The 20,368-nt window shown below is 36.9% G+C and overlaps 1 protein-coding gene across 2 annotated transcripts; it reads right to left on the bottom strand.

Annotated features, from left to right (window-relative positions):
* Positions 1-1,530: 1,530 nt before the first annotated feature.
* Positions 1,531-20,206, bottom strand: LOC113053407 (T-box transcription factor TBX15-like). 2 transcript variants are annotated; one of them, XM_026218396.1, is made up of 8 exons: positions 19,653-20,206; positions 15,548-15,740; positions 13,892-13,993; positions 11,271-11,442; positions 8,265-8,432; positions 7,617-7,681; positions 6,357-6,454; positions 1,531-3,471 (listed from the first exon to the last, which is right to left on the bottom strand). In XM_026218396.1, the coding sequence occupies exons 1-8, from the start codon at positions 19,852-19,854 to the stop codon at positions 2,645-2,647; spliced, it is 1,827 nt and encodes a 608-aa protein (XP_026074181.1). In that variant the 5' UTR covers positions 19,855-20,206; the 3' UTR covers positions 1,531-2,644. The 2 variants fall into 2 exon arrangements, with proteins under 2 accessions (XP_026074181.1, XP_026074182.1); XM_026218397.1 differs by lacking the exon at positions 19,653-20,206 and adding an exon at positions 18,624-18,947.
* Between the last annotated feature and the right edge of the window lie 162 nt (positions 20,207-20,368).

Raw genomic sequence — 20,368 nt, 5'->3', positions numbered from 1 at the left:
AAGTTCAGTGCTGGTAGAAAAAGAAACACAAGAGGGCAATAGTTTACCAGAAATCCTAACATAGCCATACTTCAAACCAGCTGTGTGGTTTGTCAGATAAATCACTTCCGATTTTTTAATTAAACAACTTTGTTTTTATTACTTTTTTAATTATTTAAGGATGTGTCTGCATGCGTTCTGGTTGTGCTCAGACTGATGGCATGGCATTTTGTAGGTGAATGTCTGGATCCCAAGAAAAGATAATAGATACAACAAAAAATACATCGATCATTGTACACAGATTTGACACTCCAAAAGACTAGCTGCCAGATCCTGTTTAGTAAGCAGAGCCCCCTTGGGTTATGCGGTTTGTAGTCACTACGCATACATCTATGGGCATGTTTTCAGCTGGCATATTGTATTTTGAGAGATAGCTTTATAAAATGAATTGTTAAATAATTATTATTCAAATATGTTTAAAAGATAGCCAATATGAAAGATAATCTATGAGTAGCAGTTTGGGTTTGCTAATGAATCTCTCCAGTATAGCCTACTTAAAAATGTTTTCCTTTACACATCTATATTCAGACATTCTGGGTGTGAGAGTCCGTGGGTCACTTTTTACAGAGAACTAGTTGATTTGAAATTCTAGCATTGCTTTCTTTCAAAGTACCAGACAAATAAATGTGCATAATTATAGGAAATAATGTCTAGATAGATGAAGATGTGCCAAATTATGAAATCGCGCACTGTTTGATTGCATATCCAGCCATTAGCTGCACTTGGAAAACAGGTGTTTCTAATACAGAGTGTTGACTCCATGGTCTTCTACCCTGTTTACTTTCTGATGAGGATTCAGATATGATATTTCTTGGCTTGAACTGATCACATCATGGGAAGTGATCTGAGAAAGAAGAAAAATAAAGAGGAACGGAGAGAAAGAGAAACATTTTTTACTCACTTCTGAAGACATCCATGCAATAGATGATGATTGTGCTTTTAAATCAAGTCTGTGCCCGGATAATGAGGACCAAAGCCCAGACATGAGAGAAGTGAACATAAATGCATATGTATTAAGAGCAGACATATTAAAACCAGCAATGTAAAAAATTACCCACATCCAGCATCTAAAAGATTCCTCTTTTTCCAATCCCTCTTGCCCTCATTCGCTCTCTCTAAACAGGTGGCATATTTATATGCATCATCACAGTGAAAAGGATGAATATGATCCACATGGCCGTCTCTTTCTTCTTCATTTCAAAGAGAACAGCAGGATCAATCCTTTGTTTTTAAACATTCATTTTTACACATATTGACTTTCAAAAAAAAAAAAAAAAAAAGGTTTATCTATACCTTAAGCCCATGATTATAATAGAGGGAAAGATAATAAAAATCTTTTTTTTTTTTTTTTTGGTCTAGTAAGTGTGTATATTATAAATTGTGTGTATAGTTCAACTTAAGAAAAAAAAGATTTTATATTATATATATATATATATATATATATATATATATAACAAAACATGAAACTATTAAAATAATTAAATATGCAACTGTGTAGATCAATAATTTGTTGTGAAGGTCAAATCTATGATAATTTCTGATTTGAGATCCATCATATACTGTATGATGTCATTTCAAAACCACAAACAAAAGCAACAAAACATGCTTGATTTTTTTCCAAGAAACATACAGCGGACTTATAGTGTTTATTTAATTAGCTTTATGTGCTTGGCACTTGTATTTACAGTCTTAAAAGCCTAAAACATTATTTGTTCATCTCTCACTCTATTAAAATTCAATATACACTGACCATGATTGCTTAGCATTTAAATATATTCATTTACAAACACTCCAAAGCATATACCTTGTCTTCCTATGGTTTTTATCCACACAACAATTTAAAACCTATGTGCTTTGCGTGCATTAACTATTCCCCGTATGTTTATATTCCACTCAGGATATGGTTAAGCCTTTTCCAAACTAACAGGCAAAGATTCAGTATTTCAGTACAGATTGACAGTACCATGCAGAGACCCTGTTATTACAGGAGGATTTTACTTTGCCATCCTGAGACCCCTCATCTCTGAAAGAGTCAGTGAGCTTACAACATTGCATCACGGCCCCATGACAAGCATGATATATTATCAACAGCAAAAATGTCATACTGACAACATTTATTCGCTCACAGTTTTGAGAACATTTAATTCATGTTCTGGCTGATGGCTCTTGTTCTTGTGAGACATTTAAGGGGCCATTATTCCTGTCATTATTGCACCAAATATGAATCCTCATTAGAATCCATTTTCTAAAAATCAGACCTCAGTTAATTTAGTTCAGTTCTGCACATTGTTGCGGTCGGCAGGTCAGCAACAATAACAATCAATTTAGAAGGGATATTTTTAGCTTGAATATCCATTCATTTTGATGGCACATCATGTGATGAACATAAGTAACACTTTAACATTTTACTCTGACGATTGATAAGGCATGTGTGTGTAATAATTCCACATTGAACAGCTGGTGTCACCAATGCCAGAACGATCACGCCAATGTATCAGACATTTTGAATAATAAAACTGTGAAATCCCAGTAACGCTGAGTAAAAAACTGCAACAGCTGTTCGTGTTTGGTGTTTTGATCTGTTTTTGGTTGATTTTCAATGGCTTCAAACCATGTGCATGGACATCTGTGAAGAGGAGCCATACTGGCGGCCATCACAGCTGCCAGCCCCCTGTTGGCTGCCGGCAGGGTTGCCGATCATGTGCATACTGTCCATGCCGTTGTTGGACAGGTACTGACGTTCAGCAAATGCTCCGGCGGAGGAGGAGGAGCACATTAAGCCACCCTGAGGCTTTTCCGGGCTGGCCGCCAGCCGTGGTGAGGCCGGGAAGTTATATCCATACAGGTTGTAGGGATTGTGAAGGGAAAAGGCATTATATGTGCTCTGCTGCACATGATGATGGCTCCCTGAGAACATGTGGGCAGAGGAAGGGGATGAGCCGGATGAAGCCGATGAACCAGAGGCGGAGCTCGCCCCTGCCTGCATTACGTACTGCAGTTGGGACGCCGGAAAAGAGGCCAGCTGACTTCCATATCCATCCATTTTACCTCCGCTGGTGCTGTTACCAGCAGCCAGTGAGGTGTGAGCCCCTCCCTGCATTCCAGCAGCGATGAGAGAGGAAGTCCTCTGAGGCAAGAAGGAATCTGAGGCCTGGGCAGAGGTAACAGCGCCTCCTGTGGTCTGGAGGCGGCTGTAGGAGCCATCAGACAGTCCTCCGTAGCCCTGCAAGGCAGCCATGTTGCTCCTGGCACATGCAGGGTACTCAGACAAGCCCAGGTTACACAGCTGGCTCTCCCTACAGCCCACATTGAAGGTGTTGGGCGCCAGATGGAAGGTAGGAGGGGAGCAGGAAGGGGAGAGAAGGTGTGTCGCACCGGAGGGAGATGGAGTGCCAGTGCTGGAGGTAGTGGGAGAGGTGCCAGTGCTCCCTCCTGAAAAACAGAGTCAGCAAACATTCAGAAACATCCAAACCCCAAAGACACAGTACGGATACACATTCCTATGCATGAAGAATAAGTGCACACACAAGAGGAGAACATTGAGACACAGCCAGCTCTGAAAACACACACACTGTCCAAAAATCACACCAAGAGGATATCTCTTATTTCATCCCGTGGACCACGAGCAGTCACCATGGCACCTTAGGGAGAGCACTTCATCTGGTTACAAGAGAGGCCTGTTCAAACCTTCAGCAATTTCCACGAATTAACCCATAATGGAATGCCCATCTCCACAGTGCTATTCTACATTCTTCATTCTTGCTGATCTTACCTAAAGGGATTGACTCATGTCTTTCCAAACCTGTATGATTTAATTTCTTCTGTGAAAAGCAAAATAACATATATGAAATGTCTTTGGTTTTTTGTCCATACACTGGAAGTCAGTGGGAACCAATTTTGGACCCAACTGACTTTTACTGTATGGACAGAATCAGTTAAAAATATCTTCTTTGAAAAAACATGAAAGTGATTGAATGATGACAGGATTTTTGGGTGATCTGTCCCTTTAAGGTCTACAATTATAAGGCCTATGCTTTATTGTATTTTATAAAAGGTTTATAATAATAATAATAATACTTTTAAAATTTCTTTATTTATTTGGTTTGCCACAAAAATATTAAACAGCAACTGTTTTCAGCATATTATAATAATATATGAAGTATCAAGTGACACTGAAGACTGGAGTAATGATGCTGAAAAATAGTTATTAGTTTAATTGTAGTAAAAAAAATAATGATGATGATAATAATATATTATTAATATATTAATAATTAATATATTAATAATTATAATAATAATAATTCACAATATAACAGTTCTTACTGTTTTTATTTATTTATTTTTATTTTTTAATCAAATAAATGCTCATTTCAAAAGCATCAAAAAATTTTACGGGCCCCAAACTTTGAATTGAAGTATACATTTGTAAAGCACGGGTTAACATTGTTCTTTACAGATTTGCATTGTCAGTGTGATTTATTAGATGAAAAAAGTATGTAGCCTGTTTAAATAATGGCTTTTCTCACTCTAACGCATCAGCTGGGTTTATATATGCCTGACTGTTCCATTCAGTTTATACTAAATAAACTTTTCGGACCATAAGTATACAAATAAAACATTCTCTTCTTCACTCAATTTTTTTTCCATCAATGAGGCAAGCACTATTCAGTTTATGATTGCTTGTTTGCTGCGAAACAACTCTGTTTTGTTTAACAATGTATACATTTGGCACCAAAATATGGGGTTAACTCTGAGTGAGACATTGGTTTTCCTGGGGTTGAAAGCAGGTTTAAAGATAATAACAATAACCAGAGGTTACTCACTGTGTGAAAAACCCATCACATTTCAGCTACAATCATCTCATGGATAATGTGATGAATGCTGAATGCAAATGTGGCTTGAGTTTTATAATGTGCATGTTTGGTCAACAGAGCACTGGTCGTCTTCTCTCAGTATAACAGGCAGCATTTGAGCATTTGTTCATAGAGTGGAAAAAAATCACTGGCACATATGCACAATGAATAAGTCAAACACTTGGAACTGAATGAGTTGGGATATCTACCACATATTTCTTTATTAATGAGAAGTTGGCCAGCACTCAGTTTGTTGTTTTGAAAATGTAGTCTGCTCTATGGTTCGGAATGGGAAAGAAACGAAATCATTCAGAACTCTCTTGGCTGTGGCTTGGGCCAGCTCCATATGCGTTCAATAATACAGCTGAGTTCTGGTTCACTCGATGTGGTTCTGTTCTGTTGGCTGAGGGAGAGGAGACCTCACGGTGATGTCATGTTTTCCCTTACTGTCAGGCTGGGGTGAGAGAGGCTTCAGTGGTGCTTTGAGAACTATTAATTACTCCAATAGATCTGCATGTAGTTCTTCAGGGCAATCAGTTTGGGGCAGCGAAGGTAGGGGCAGGGAGGGAGCACAACGTTTTGTCAGCCGTGCAAGAACTTTAACAATTATTCTGTTTTGTGAAATTTGTGATGAGAAACAGATGTCTACTCAGACAAAGTACCATGCTCACATCACTCTGACCTTATGACAGGAGAAAAAAATAGTTACATCAATATTTGATCATCTTTTAGTGATCAGACACATCTGAGAGCAAAAATAATTTTTGAATGACTGTATCTGTCATCCTTTATTCACTCTAATGCCATTTCAGGTTTCAAAACAAATGAGAAGTACCATAAAAGTGGTCTATACATTGGTGTATGCAAGTCTTCTGAAATCATATGAATACGTTGTGTGAGAAACAGGCTGAAATTTATGTTGTTATTCAATAATAATCTTTACAGGAATATTAAATCAATGAGTTGAACTTGAGAACTGGATCAGTTCAAATAGTGAATGAATCATTCATTGTGCACCAAGTCAACCAGTTAAAAAAAATCAGACAATTATTAAAAAATTGCTACACAAGGGAATAAACTTTTGAATATGTGAATGTAAATGTATATTTAAATTTTTAAATAATGAATTTTGGACTCTTTCTTACATTAAGCTATAATGTGGTTTAATTTTAGGATGAATTGGTCTGTTAAGGCATTGAAAAAGGGAAATACTATTTGATCTGTCAAACAGACATATAGACAGACTCACTCTTGGACACAAAAACCCAAGACTGTCCAACTTGTCCCACCCACTGCAAAGCTCTCTTCAGGCTTAGAGTCAATTATAAATCCAGTGTGTTGTGGTGTGATTATTGTGGCCACACAGTAACCTTACACATGATTTATGAAGCAATATTTCCAAAGTCTCTGTCATTCAAGTAGGCATGTTAAAAACATCTCCACTCGCAGGAACCATGTGCATACCTTGCTGTTTCTGCATGTTTGTGAAGTCTTCAAATGTCAGCGTCCTCACTGGTGGTCTCCAAAAAGCATACGTCTCCATTATTGCCTCCAACCCAGTCCTGCATGAGGGATAGTGACAGAAAAGCCGGAAGAAGAGACGTGAGATGGCAGAGAAAACAGGTACGATTATGCACATGAGAGGGGGAGTTTGAGGAAAATAGAGCAGGATTTTAATGTGCACATAAATCTGGGTGATGTTTCATCTGTGCTCTGTACATGGCTCCCCTTCCTGTTTGATTTATTCCTCTTTGCAGCTTTGCATCGGTCCTTGCCGTGCTGTTTAAGCGGCAGTTATTCTCCACTCCTTTCTGCTTGTTAGTGAGACGCTCTTATGATTTACTGAAGCACCGGCTGAGACTGAATCCAAATACTGGTCACCAAATAAAAATCTGTTTCTCTTTGATATAACACATCACCAATAAGACTGACTGTGATTTACATTAAAATACTGATTTATATCTTGAATAAGCATAACTGATTCCACCAGTCATCAAAAGCTAACATTACAAGTTTATCTGCAGTTTTTGTAAACTGCATGGGAAGAAAAGGATCCAGTGCATAAATGGAACTGTGGTTGCTTTGTGACCGAAAAACAGTTTTACTCTATGAAAAGGTCTTTTACTAGCATTAGTTTTATAAGGATATATGTGTGAGGGCAAGAGCATTTTCTATATATATCTTACTCCTGAATAATCTTTTCATCTCTATTTTTCTGCAATGAAAATCTAAAGCTAGGCCATAAATCAGGCGGTCTATTGTTTGAAAAATGAAAAAAGATGTCTCAAATATCTGTGGCGATAATACTCTCCAGATGGAAGCCTGCTTTCAAGTGCTGAGGGTCTGTCTCAGACTTTTTTGCAGTGTATGACTGTTCTTACTCGCATCTTATATAGACGGAGCAATGAAGTGCACGGAAAAACAGCGAGAGTGATAGAAAGGCAAGTGAAAGGGTGGACAAGATTGAGGGAAAGGAGTTTAAAAAGCAAGAAAAGAAAAGGGGAATTTTTCTTTCCATTGCCCTCAATCAGATCCCTTTATCACAGATCAACAAGCTTTTCTTGGCAGCTGAACGAGGGAGTGATTTTAATGTAGCAGGACGTGGGATTAGAAGGGATCTCCTGGGGTTCATGTCAATATGAAAGGACACTGCCGAGATATGTGTGTATTTGCATATACAGCATGGACCATACAGAGCACGGGTAAGATTTCCTGAAAATCTACCTGTTTCTCCCTGAGTCCCGGAATCCTTTGGCAAATGGGTTGCGGTCGATCTTTAGACGGGTAATCTGTTACAAGAGAAGAAGTCCAAAACAGACTCATTTAATAATATTTTGACATATTCAGACACTTTCAACATATCACCTTCAATTTGTGAGTTTTGAAACTTTTGCATAATAAACTTTAAGTTTGGGGTGCACAATGTATTGGAACTACATTGGTTACTACTGGTTGATATTACAGTATTTTATTTAAATGTGCATGATAATTTATTCTCTATTTTCACATGTAGATTAGAAATTAATCTTAAAATCAATCTTTAAAAATGAATGATTTATTCACACTATTAAATATAAACTTAATTTAACCTAATTTACATTTTTTACACTGGTTATTATAGTGTTATGATGCCTAAATTCACTTGTATGATATAAAACATTGATTTTAAAATTGATTTGAGTCTGTAGTGTTTGTCATTCAGTCAAAATACTATATAATTTAAATACTGATCATTTATCAGCCATTACACAAAAATAAATATTGTCTATAATACAGTTTTTAGTGCATCCCTAGTTGCATATTGCCCATTAACACATGAACTGTGTGTTTCAAAGTCACAATGGTGCTGTACACTGACAGTCAGTAATGGACCTGTTGGTTCTGGTAGGCTGTGACCGTGGTGAAGACTGTCTCTGGGAAGCTGAACGTCTTTACTCCTTCCCCGGTAGGAACAGGTTTGGTTGGAGAGAGCTCGCTGCTAAAGTCTTTCCGGATCACATGGACACGGGGCTGATATTTGTGCATCGAGTGCAGGATGATCTAGAAATAAAGTAAGTCATATCATCAACTACTCCACCGCAACCACAACAGCACATTTCTGCAGCTGTATGGATTAAATGTCTGTGACATAATGAGGCTGTGAATATCAAAGCTGCTTAATCTAATAAGAGAACAAGCTGTCTCACAGTGTGTACACATGTTGATGAGATATGAATCAGGCCAACTCGTGGGTGAGTATCTCACACTGATGTGTTGGCGTCAGAGATCGGAGGCTGTAGCCTTCCCTCTGGCCCTTAGTCTGGTTCTAATTACTCCCAGTGTCGGTGTGTGTCTCCTGGGTCCACCAAAACCGAGGAGGTCAGGCGAAAGAACCGAGGCTTTTGCAAAACAGCTTGATGACAGTAAATTTAATATTCCAGCTCCCCCCTTCCTATACAATCCAAATGCACAACCCAGGAGATCCCAGTGCTGCGCAAGGCCAGACAACACCAGCTCAATGAAGACCAACTGCAGAGAGGAAGTGTTCAAAGCCACACTGCTGTAATTCCACAGATCCAGATATTCAGGATTCAGAACATTGTCTGGGGCCAAAGGAATTTATGGGTTTTATTGGAGCACAAAAAAGGAACGTTATGACTGCCAAAGTTACACTATGCTGAACCAAACAACTAACTAAAGCTGCTAAAGTATATATAAGTTGCAAAAGTTATTTATACACACACACACACACACTATATATATATATATATATATATATATATATATATATATATATATATATATATATATATATATATATATATATATATATAAAATAAACATATAATATTAAAATTTTGACATTTTATATATTTTTATACAGTATATATTAAACTGGAAGTATCCACAATTCCACATAATTATCCACCATTAATATTTCAATCCTCTTCATGGCGGTGAGGTCCCACACAGGACGTTCCAGGGTTAACTTCAATTCCAGCCCTCGCTCAGCCTCAAGCCAAGGCGAACAAAAAATAAAGTCTCTTTTTACGAGGTTGTGGTATAAGAAAAGTCCCCTCTCCTCTGCAGTTGTAACACCCATGTGTTATTACATTTGTCAGAATACTCGAGTGATAGCATCAGTGACTTCGAGTCAACACAGCCCCACATGCAGAGGAGAAGCCAGAAGAGCAGCGAAGTTCGCAGATGTGGCCCAAGGCAACTGTTTTACCCACACCAACCCTGGATCTAAAATACTGATACCGTATCTCTCTGTAAAGAATACGCAGCATGCCATGTGCAATTATTCTATATTCTCTGCACTCAGACTTTACAGCACCATTTTACAGGTCATGAGCAGATGACTGACTACTCTACATAAATTAAAAGTGGATAGTCACATTAATCGAAACAATATTGCTCTGTTTCAGACAAGAAAAAAACACATTTAAAAACTCTTAAGAATTACATTTATACATTGGGACCCCAAACATAAAACCACACAGTTAATCTCAACACATGAGGGCTTAGCCTTTTAAACCATACTGAGCAAATTAAGGACATTTTTCTTGTGGGTCTTATTATTCTGGACAGAGCTGGATGTGTCACCCCATCTCTCACTCTCACAGAACGATAACCATGACAACCTAACAAAACATGCTGGAGATGAGGGTTTCCTCCGATGGTCTGATAATAAAATCATCCCTGGTGCCCTCACTCTTTTAGTACAATGGCTCAGACCAGAGCCAAGGAAAAGACAGTCACACTCCAACAGTGACACAGAAACCAAAGATTCGCAGGACAATTTGAAAACAATTCATATGTGATGCGGAAAGAAATGAATGTATTTTCAAAATAGAACATGTGCATACATTCCATGTGTATTCAGCTGACTGTGTTCAGCACAGACACATTGGGAATATCAGTACAATAAAATAAATATTTTTCCAGTTTTGCCAGTTCTTCAGAGGATACACTGAATAATGATTTTCTTGTTGCAGAGAGCATACAGATGTCTTTTGGGGAGATGGGGGGGGGGTTGTAATCTGTCAAGTGTGTGTTATGAATACATTGATTTGGATAAGCAAATGTATGCGCCGTCTTCTCACTCTTTTCCTTTATATTAGTTATCAAATTTATTTCTTCAAAACTTCAAAGCAGAGTTTTAAACAGGCATTTCCCCAGTCTTCAGTTTCACATGATCCCTCGGAAATCATTCTAATATGTGACCCTGGACCACAAACCCTTAAGTGTCAACTTTTCAAAACTGAGATTTATACATCATCTGAAAGCTGAACAAATAAGCTTTTCATTGATGTGTGGTTTGGTTAGGATAGCACAATATTTGAAAACTTAAATACTGAGAAAATCACCTTTAAAGTTGTCCATATAAAGTTCTTAGCAATTCTTATTACTAATCAAAAATGAAGTTTTTATATATTTATGGTAGGTAATTTACAAAAAATCGTCATGGAACATGATCTTTACTTAATATCCCAATTATTTTGGCATAAAAGAAAAATCTATAATTTTGACCCATACAGTGTATTTTTGGCTATTGCTACAAATATACCCCAGCGACTAAAGACTGGTTTTGTAGTCCAGGGTTACATATGCTGATGATTTTGCTTAAAAACCATTTCTTATTATCATCAATGTTGACACATTTTCAGGATTGTTAGAAAGCATTCATTTGAAATTATATTTGAATAAGTCTTAATAAATGTCTTTACTATCACATTTGATCAACTTAGTGTTTTAAATATTAAACAGGGGATAGAAGTATACATTTCTTAAAAAAATAAGAAAAGCTGACAGACCCTAAACCTTTAAACAGCAGCATATGTTTATATACGCTGACATCAATATTGCATTGGCTGTTATTAGATGTGCACTCACATGGCCTTGATCATCCAGCTCATTGTTGGTGAGTTTGAGTTTGTCAAAGCTGACCACTTGTCTCATCCAGGTGTCTCCTGAAGCCAGTGAATCCGGGTGGATGTAGACCCTGGGTGGCACTGGCGAATCTGCGTTTCCCGCCACCATCCACTTTGAGCTGTGATATACATACCTGCAAAAATGAGCATATAATTGCCATGATACTCTTTTCCTGTGTTAATAATACCAAAAAATACTCATGTGCTAATGCATTCAACTTTTAATTGTTCAAAACACTTCTAAAAGACCATACAAATTCAAGATGAATTTAATGTTTTGGACTGTTATGAAACACTAACCCATTCTAAAATGTATGGTTCTGATACATGTGTCTTTGTGCACTGCTAAAGTCTTGTTAGCAGGGCATTCCCTCAGCTGACTGCCTGAGGCATAGCTGGATGCCTTTAGTTCTTGCCATACGCACAGTTGAAAGTGCTTAAATGTGATGCCTCTGCCAAAGTCATCACCCAGCTCTCAAACGTGAACAAAACTCTCATTTGGGCCCGTTTGTTATTGCTTGGCAGCATTTAACATCCTCTGTGTCTGCCTTATTCTCTCCCAGAGCACCCGAACAGACATGAATGTGCATGGCATGCACGTGTGTTCATGCACATTAAGCTGTTGATCTAAAGTTAAATAGATAAATGCCATTTTTTTTGTACAAAATGTGTGCTTTAACAAAAACACTCACACGTTGTCTGTCCTTCGCACACACATAGTGCCAGGTATTTTTGCAATTTCCTGTTTGGAATCCTGTTTAGGTTTATGCTCTATGTAGCAGGGAAAGTGTTAAAGAGAAGGGAAACCTAAGAACAAAAATGGCTGGAAATTTGATTAGCCCGCTTTCATCTTTCATAATCTGCCATCTGGCTCTTGCACAATAAATAAAGATCCAACTTTATGTGACAATAATTGAGTCCAATGATGTAGTACACTGTACACTGTATGCAGAAGCATTTCCATAAATTAAAATGAAGGAGAAAAGCAAAAATGGGGTTGTTATATCTGCAAGAACCCTTCAGTTTAATACAGAAACAAGACAGTAAATTTAAAACATTACACATGTACATGAAACAAAACCTTTTTTTTCTTCCTAAATAGTTCACTTCAGATATGCAAGCACTTAAATAATAGCAAATAAACCAAGTTCAATTGGGTTACTTTACTGTGAGAGTAAGTGATACTCTAGCATGTGTGCTCTGTTTACGTCAAGTTGAGTTTGCATCATGTTCGTTTACTGTGTGTTTTAGTGTGCATATAAAATAAGAAGAAATAGAGAAGCATGTCCATGACAGCTGGACAAAGGGGGAAAAAAAGAACAAACAGGGCTACACCTAGATGGAGAAAGAGAAAGGGCAGTCAGCGCACAAAAGATATTTGTGAATAAATTAGCTAGAAAGAGCCTGCAACAGAAATCTGAAAATCTGGGCAGCTCTGTATTTTCCTACTTTTTCTCTCAAATATATGCCATACTAAATGCCCACATTAAAGAGAAAAGTAATTCAAGTAACACATAAAGAAAGATTTAACAGGTCTAGTATAAACTCTATGTCCCTTGAAAGGGCATTGCGCCAAAATAAAGTGAGTAAATTCCAATAAAGGCTGCATTTCCAGACCCGAGCCCTCAAAACACACGAGGCATTCCAGTGACAGCTCCATTTGCAAAGCCTTGTGGTGAATTCCCCAGCCAGGAAGAAAATCCTATTTAATTTTACAAGATCCTTTGGCTTCTAAAATCCTCCATGATATTCAGGGGCTCTAAATGGCTGTCTTCGAGGCTAGTCCCTGAATGGCTGTGGTTTTATTTTCAGTAAATGCATACATTAATCTAAATATAATTGAACTGGAAGATTATTGTGTTGTTCACTAAAGTGTCACATTGTTATTTACAATGTTAGAGTTCATAAAAAAAAAGACATGAGGAAATGTTGGGTTTTTCAAGTTGCTGCATAAATTGTAGAAGACATAGAAACACATCTTATGTAAATGTGATGCAGTGATGTATGACCAATGAAAAATGTATCCTCCTTTTGCTTCTAATCCCCTTGAAATAGAGTAAAGATTTCAGCCGTTTCCAGTTCTGTTCTCAGCATAAACACAACACAAATAGTTTCACCTAATACAAACAAAAATCAGATGCGTTTATTGATTCATTTAGGATGAAACAAGGCAAGCTAACCAATTGTATGTTGACTATTAGGGCTTTAGTATTTACTAAATAAAAATCATCTTAATTTGGGAAGACTTAACAAGTTTGTAACATGGCTTGTTATTATAGAAAGGACAAGTGCACTGCTTCAATCCGTACATGCAGGCTTTAGCTGCATTCAAGTAAAGCTTGTCTGTAAGCATGTGTGATGGAAAGTTGTCATGGTGAGAGCAAAGCAGGGACACATTACACCACCTTAAACGCTGATACGGCAACTCTGTCAAGGGTTGCTGACAGTGTTGCTTATTCATGTAAATCTCCCACCCCATTTCAAGGGGTTCAGCTTCCCAATTTAGACAAATTTCCAGTTAATTTTGTTATTTTCCTTCTTTTGTCATAGCATGCTAACAGCACTCTCTAGAGCAGTGCTTACCTGTATCTCTTGTTGTCCACAGGTACAATGTCCATGGCAATGTAATACTGCTGATGTGGATCCAGTCCCACGATTTTCACTCTCATAGCAGGGAACATTCTCCTGAAACAGAACCCATTTTAATTACATGTTTAATTAACAAGTCTAATTATGTACATTGTAATAGCATTGATAAATATGGTAAAATGATCTTGTTAAAAGTAAGAAAAAGTCACAAAATGTGGATAAGATTAATTAAATTTAGTCAATGAATTAAATCATTTAAATAAGCCTGTTTAATTGATGCATATATTGAAAAATACAACACTTTGACACCAACAAAATCATACAAAGATGAAATAATAAAATAAATTGTTTTCAGCTTTGAAAATTAAGGTTGACTGTTAGCAGGAATCAGATATATTTTGGTCAATAAAAAAAGATATAAAGAAAATATATAAAACCTAGAAAAACAGACTAAAAAAATTTATAAAACAGTTCAAACAAACCATAACTGAACAAAGGAGCCATGATTAAAAAAAATGACTAATTTCTAACAATACATTTTTGGCTAATTCTTCATTTTACACTTCAAATGCAATGTCTTTGTCCTTTCATTTAAACGGCATAACTCTCTTTGTTCATAATGAGAGAAAAGTGCTCGCCCAGCCCCTACACTTCGAAATCTAAAGAGTTTTTATTAGCAGAGGCATAAAATAGGCTACACGCGGCTATTCATAAAGTCTCATAAAGAGTAATTATTATTTTGGGTTCTATTTTTGACAAATCATGCAAAAGAAGAGCCTACTGTATCTTGTTAAATACTTTGGACACGAGTTACTTTGTTTGATGAAAGAATTGTTTACTGTTCCAACGAAAAATTGCTGCACTCTATATTTATTGATTTATTGCAGCAGTGCGAAGAATCGGAAGAAATGGTCTATTGATCATGAAAACATCATCCCGTGGCCCATGCAATAGGCTACATTTGAATGAGAAATGTCAATAGTTTGAACCAACCTTTGTTATGCTAATTTTAGAATTCATGAGTAAGTAGTAATAGTTCTAGTTCGTCCGCAATGAACAGGTTGTGGTTTGTGATTACAGTTAGTAGCCTACTTCTGCCCCAACTGTGTAACACAATAGCGCCACAAAACAGTTTTAATGTTTGCAGGCCCCGCGCGCAAACGCGTCCCTTTGCCAAACAATGGTAGCCTACTGTATCTTACTTTGAGATTTGTTGCGCATGTCAAAAAGAAAAAAGAGAGCAGCCTGTATGTATGGTTCTATGGCAAATGTCCGAGATGATAAAAAGAGACGTTTTAAATAAATCTAAGCCTAACTAGAATTTAAATGTTTAAAGCTTTATCCCCTTTCTTCAACAAACAACTGAAAAATTGGTCAATATGTCAATATGTTTTATTGGTTTATGGACCAATATTGGTTATTATTAATTTACTAATATATTACTTTATTAGAGTGAATATAGGCTATCGGATTTCAGTTAATATTTAAACAAACAGAAAGGTCTTCAAATAGGTTTTTAAAGTAAAAAGGGGTTAATATCGATAATATTTGTGTCACGAATATATATAAATATATATCTGCTGCCCACTGTCTGACCAATGTTGGACTTTTTCCTCATAAATTGGATTTTACATTTTATAAAAGGTTTACCTTCCTGCCTTTGTGATGATCATTTCTGTGCCAATGTCGTGGAAGCGTTTCCACAGGTCCGCGCACTGCAGCTCCACCTGGATCTCCTCCATAGAGGCCGAGGGTGAAGGGTCACAGGGGGTAGGAGTCCCGAACGAGCAGGGCGTCCTCTCCGCCAGACCATCGCCGTCAGAGCCAGGGCTGGCCTCTGAATCTACAACGAATAAATAAAATCATTATAAAGCAGAAGGAGGCCTCGGGAGGTCTGTTGACAATATTGAGCGCTAGAACCAGATCACAAGGATAACTACTTGGATTCACTCAGACCAGTGGGCTATGGATCAAGGCCTTTGAATGTTAAATGAAAAAATACAGCAAAATAATAAAGTGGAAAATCTGATTTAGCACGTTGGCTCTAGAATATGTCTTAGTGTTTTCTGAAAATACATGGTGTGTGATGATTTTGGACACGAGCAGACTAATGACATTTTCTCCAGTGATTATTGGCTGAAAAGTGGCCTACAATTAACCAAAACTAAAATCCACAGAACGAATAGTAGATAGTTCATTATATTTATAAACGAAATTGTCAATTAAACAAGTCGAAAGGCATTTTGGTCGCAAAATCTTCATGCCCTAAAGTTCTTTGCTGTTTTCATGTTTTAGAGGAAACTGACAAATCGTGCAGAAAATCTAAAGAAAACAAGAAGAAACAAATAATCCTTTAAAATGTATTAGTTTTTTCTCTAAAGTTTGAAAACAAAATGACTATAATTAGAACCACCACATCAAAAACAACTAATTTAAACAAGTTTTTGTATTTTATTTCAAATTTAGCTAAATGTGTACGCACAGCAATGCGATTAAGGACAAGAGAAAGCAGAGACAGGTCTGTGTTATGGGGCCTGGTAAAAGGCAAAATAAGTGAGTTGAATTGATGTATGGAGGTTTAATTAATTAACAGATTTTATGATTCATGCGTCGCTTGCTGAAATAATCCGGACTGTTTGCATGCAAATGACGCTGTGCAGCCATAAGCAGCAGAGACTGGCTAGCAGCCCGGCACAAACACCAGCACACTCTGAGGTCACGGAGCCCTAAAGCCCGAGTCAAAGAGAGTCAGACTTTTCATCAACCTCATGAGAGATTCAGTCAGCGTAATTACAGTAATGAAGCCCTTGGTCTCTTTCACGAGCAGGCAGGTCCTCAGCTCCATCCAAAACTGAGCTCCTGTCATTGCCATTGCACAAGTCTAATGCCCTCTGCCAGAGTTATACTTACGACACAACACAACAAACTGCAAGCTTACAGCGTCTGCTGAACACTGCAAAATATAACTGAACATTTCAAAATAAGACATTTTGACAAAAAAAGAAAAAAAAAGAAACTTCACCTATAACATGGACTAGGTTACACTGCTGATCAGTAAACTGTCCTGGAGTAAATTTAGGTTACTTCGAACAAATGACGTTCTCTGTCATTTATGACTGCGCAGTGAATGCGTAAAAATATTATCTGTTAGTGTGGTGTTTCTGAGTTCACGCAATGAGGCAAAAACAACCACATAATCTGAATAAAAGCATATTATTTCTTCTGCCGGTTGTGGCACACTACTTTCACATCAACAAATTAATTTCTCCGTATAGAGCTTGAATTAGTTGTGAATGACCTATTTTTTCTTGGGACAGAGGCAAACTAAGCATGAAATTGCCGCGTAACCCAATCCACCAGGAACAGAGCCACCTGTTTCCGCTGGACTTCATTCAGTCTCATGTAAGAGGGAGGTAATAAAAATAAAGATTAGACTCCTTTTAAAATGTACGCATCTGTCGTCTTTTATTCTGACTCTGTCTCGTGAGAATTATGAAAGAGAGGGGTAAAAAAAATATGATGGTTTAAATGACACCGAAGGAACGTGGTTTAGAAAAACTACAAAACGCATTAATCTAAAATCAGGTCAGACTTTGGGAGAATTCAGTAAATCATTATTAAATAACTTCAAGACTTTATTGAGTGTGAACACATATAGAATGCAATTAATAGTTTTATTGATGTAATATTTTCATGAAACATTACACATTGCACAATGAGCAAAGCTAAAGTCATTTTACATTAAACTCTCAATTATGTGCTTATTACAATGTATATATTTATATATAAAATATAATGTAAAAATATGTAGTGGGTAAAATCAAGAATGTCCGTATTTACATTTAAAAGGTAAACATTTTTCTTAACATTCTAATTTTAAACGTTTTACGATTTACGAATAAAACAAAAAATAATGTTGATTAAACGCCGTTAAAACACCGATGTCTAAAATACTTTGAAATGCATTTGAAAATAAATAAGTAGCTAAATGAAAAGTTTATGTTTTTTTTTCTATTTAATTTAATCGAGATGGGATCTATAGAACTATATGGCCTATTGTTGTTCAAAGTCGTAGAAATGTTTCCATTTGTGATACAAATAAAGAATCAAGTCATCCGTGTCTGGACATCAACCTCAGATCATAGATGAGAAATTAATCTGTGTGCATGCGCGTGAGACAATATAATATCTCGATCGACGTATTTAGATTAACTACAATTATAGTGCCATTTAATTAAATGACTATCTATTTTGTCCTTTTTCCGGTCGTGTAGCAAAAAAAAAAAAAAAAAAAAAAAGATGACGACTGAAAAGATGTTCTGTTCTATTCTATTTATGAACTCTTTGTTTTAGCCAAATGAAAACACGAACATTGAGCAGTTAAATTAAAATGCAAATATTTAGCTACACGGGTTTGCTATTGTTAGTGTCATTATATTATAAATAGGCCTATAAAGGTCTTAGGGTCTACGACTTGAAAATGTCTGCTGAAATTGTTGTCTTATGATAAAGTGTGATAATATAATATCTGTACACATGAAGGCCTACTGTGACCTGTTGGCCCAGAATATTTAATCTCAAATAAATCAGATCAAATCTTTTTCACTGTAAAATAAATAAATAAATAAATAAAAATACACTAAACGCTGTCTGACAGCTGTTTTTTTTTTTTTTTTTTTTTTTTTTTTCAGAATAAAATTTAAATGATTGTTATAAGGATACTCACCTGTCGCAATTTTTGCCCTCCTCTGAAAAATGCTGCACTTTGGTTTCAGAATTGCCGAACTAACTTCTGTCTATCTGTGCTCACCATTATTTTTAAAATGAGACATTGAGTTATTTTAAATACAACGTCAATAGTGGGCTGTATCAGAATATGTACAGAATGATCAGTCAGCAGTCTGTTGTGTGGAACTTAATGTTCTGCCTTATGGCAGATGCTTCTGAAGCGAGACTAATGAAGTGATGACTAACGTTGCAACAGTTGAACTACATCGATGAAACAAAGAACACACACGAACACGCACACACGTGCGTGAGCGCCTGCAAGCGTGAACTCTCAAGAGCGCGCATAACAAACCAGCATCTATATGCAGAAAACAGTTTCAAGCTGAGTGTTATTTATATTTCAAAATAATTTGCGTATATGCCTACACTTCTTTTGACCTAATAAGACATAAGAGCAGGATTTGACAAATGTTAGGCCTTAGGTGCACATTGTTTAGGCCTATTAGCCGAGATTCAACCCATGCACACTACATTTTTACGAATATACTTGCTCCTTAGACGGAATTATTACACAGATGTTTTTCTTGGCGAATAATTACAAGTTACAAATGTTCTATTGTAGAATACAATTTTGTACTTTAAAACAATGAAAGCTGTGATATTGCGAAACTTTTTATCTCTCATGAATTATTGTTGTTGAAGACTTTCTTTTGGAGTTGTCTCTTTAAAAAAGAAGAAGGAAAAAGGACTTTAATTTTATATTTCACTGATACAGAAATACCGTCAGCTTTAACTAGTTTGTGCAAAATAATAATAAAAACCCTTTCAGATATTGTTTAATATAATATAGGCTATAGACATATTGATTTAGTGAATTAAAATGACATTTTGCCTTTATGCTATAGACACGCCTATAACTGAAACATTTTATTCAATGGCAAAACACTATAGTTTGCAGATGCGGTCAAAAGTTATAGCCTATGGGATGTTCAAGGCAATTCAGTTTGCAATGGCATCACGCACTAACCCGGATCGATATCCAGACAATTAGCGGGATCCTCGCCGTCTCCCAATTGTCCGTTGCTCGCGAGGCTCTCCATAGACAGCTCCAGTTCCTTTTCTTCCCAGCCCCGGAGCTTCCGCTTCTTGTTTGTCCCGATCAGGGCTTCTACCGAGAATGCGTGCGCTCGTGAACTCAGAGCGGCAGCGGATCGTCTCCTGTCACTCATCTCTCCCTCTGCAAATCCAACGGAGGAGAAATAGAAACTCCGTCCGGAAGGCAGGCGCAGGAATGCCGCACGCGCAAAAATCTTTGTAATGGATGGATTTAGGTCTCCGGTGACGACGGTAATCCAAACCCAAGTCTAATTTATGCCCTTTAAAGTCTTAAAAATAAAAGAACCCATTCCCAACGAAGAGACTTTGACTCAATACCTTGTCCGAGATGATAGTTTGTTAATATATATCGATGTTTTCAGTCTCCGTCCAACTTCTCCACGTCTCTTTTACTGTCGTCGAGTCCTCTCTGATTGATATTCACTTGTGGAAAACTTTTTTCGAAGCGTTAGTGGCAACCCTCTCAATGTCTGTCAAGCCCAGCACGACCAATGGGAAGCGCAGGAAGGGAAAGAGCCAAAAGATGTCGTCCAATGGAAGAAGAGGAAAAGAACAAGCATGGTGGAGAAATTTTAAGCTGGAATTTGGAGATGGCCATCTTAAAGTGAATTTACATTTATATTTACA

The sequence above is a fragment of the Carassius auratus genome, chromosome 34 (assembly GCF_003368295.1).
Source record: "Carassius auratus strain Wakin chromosome 34, ASM336829v1, whole genome shotgun sequence".
NCBI lineage: Eukaryota > Metazoa > Chordata > Actinopteri > Cypriniformes > Cyprinidae > Carassius > Carassius auratus.
This window is presented reverse-complemented; position numbering and strand designations above follow the sequence as displayed.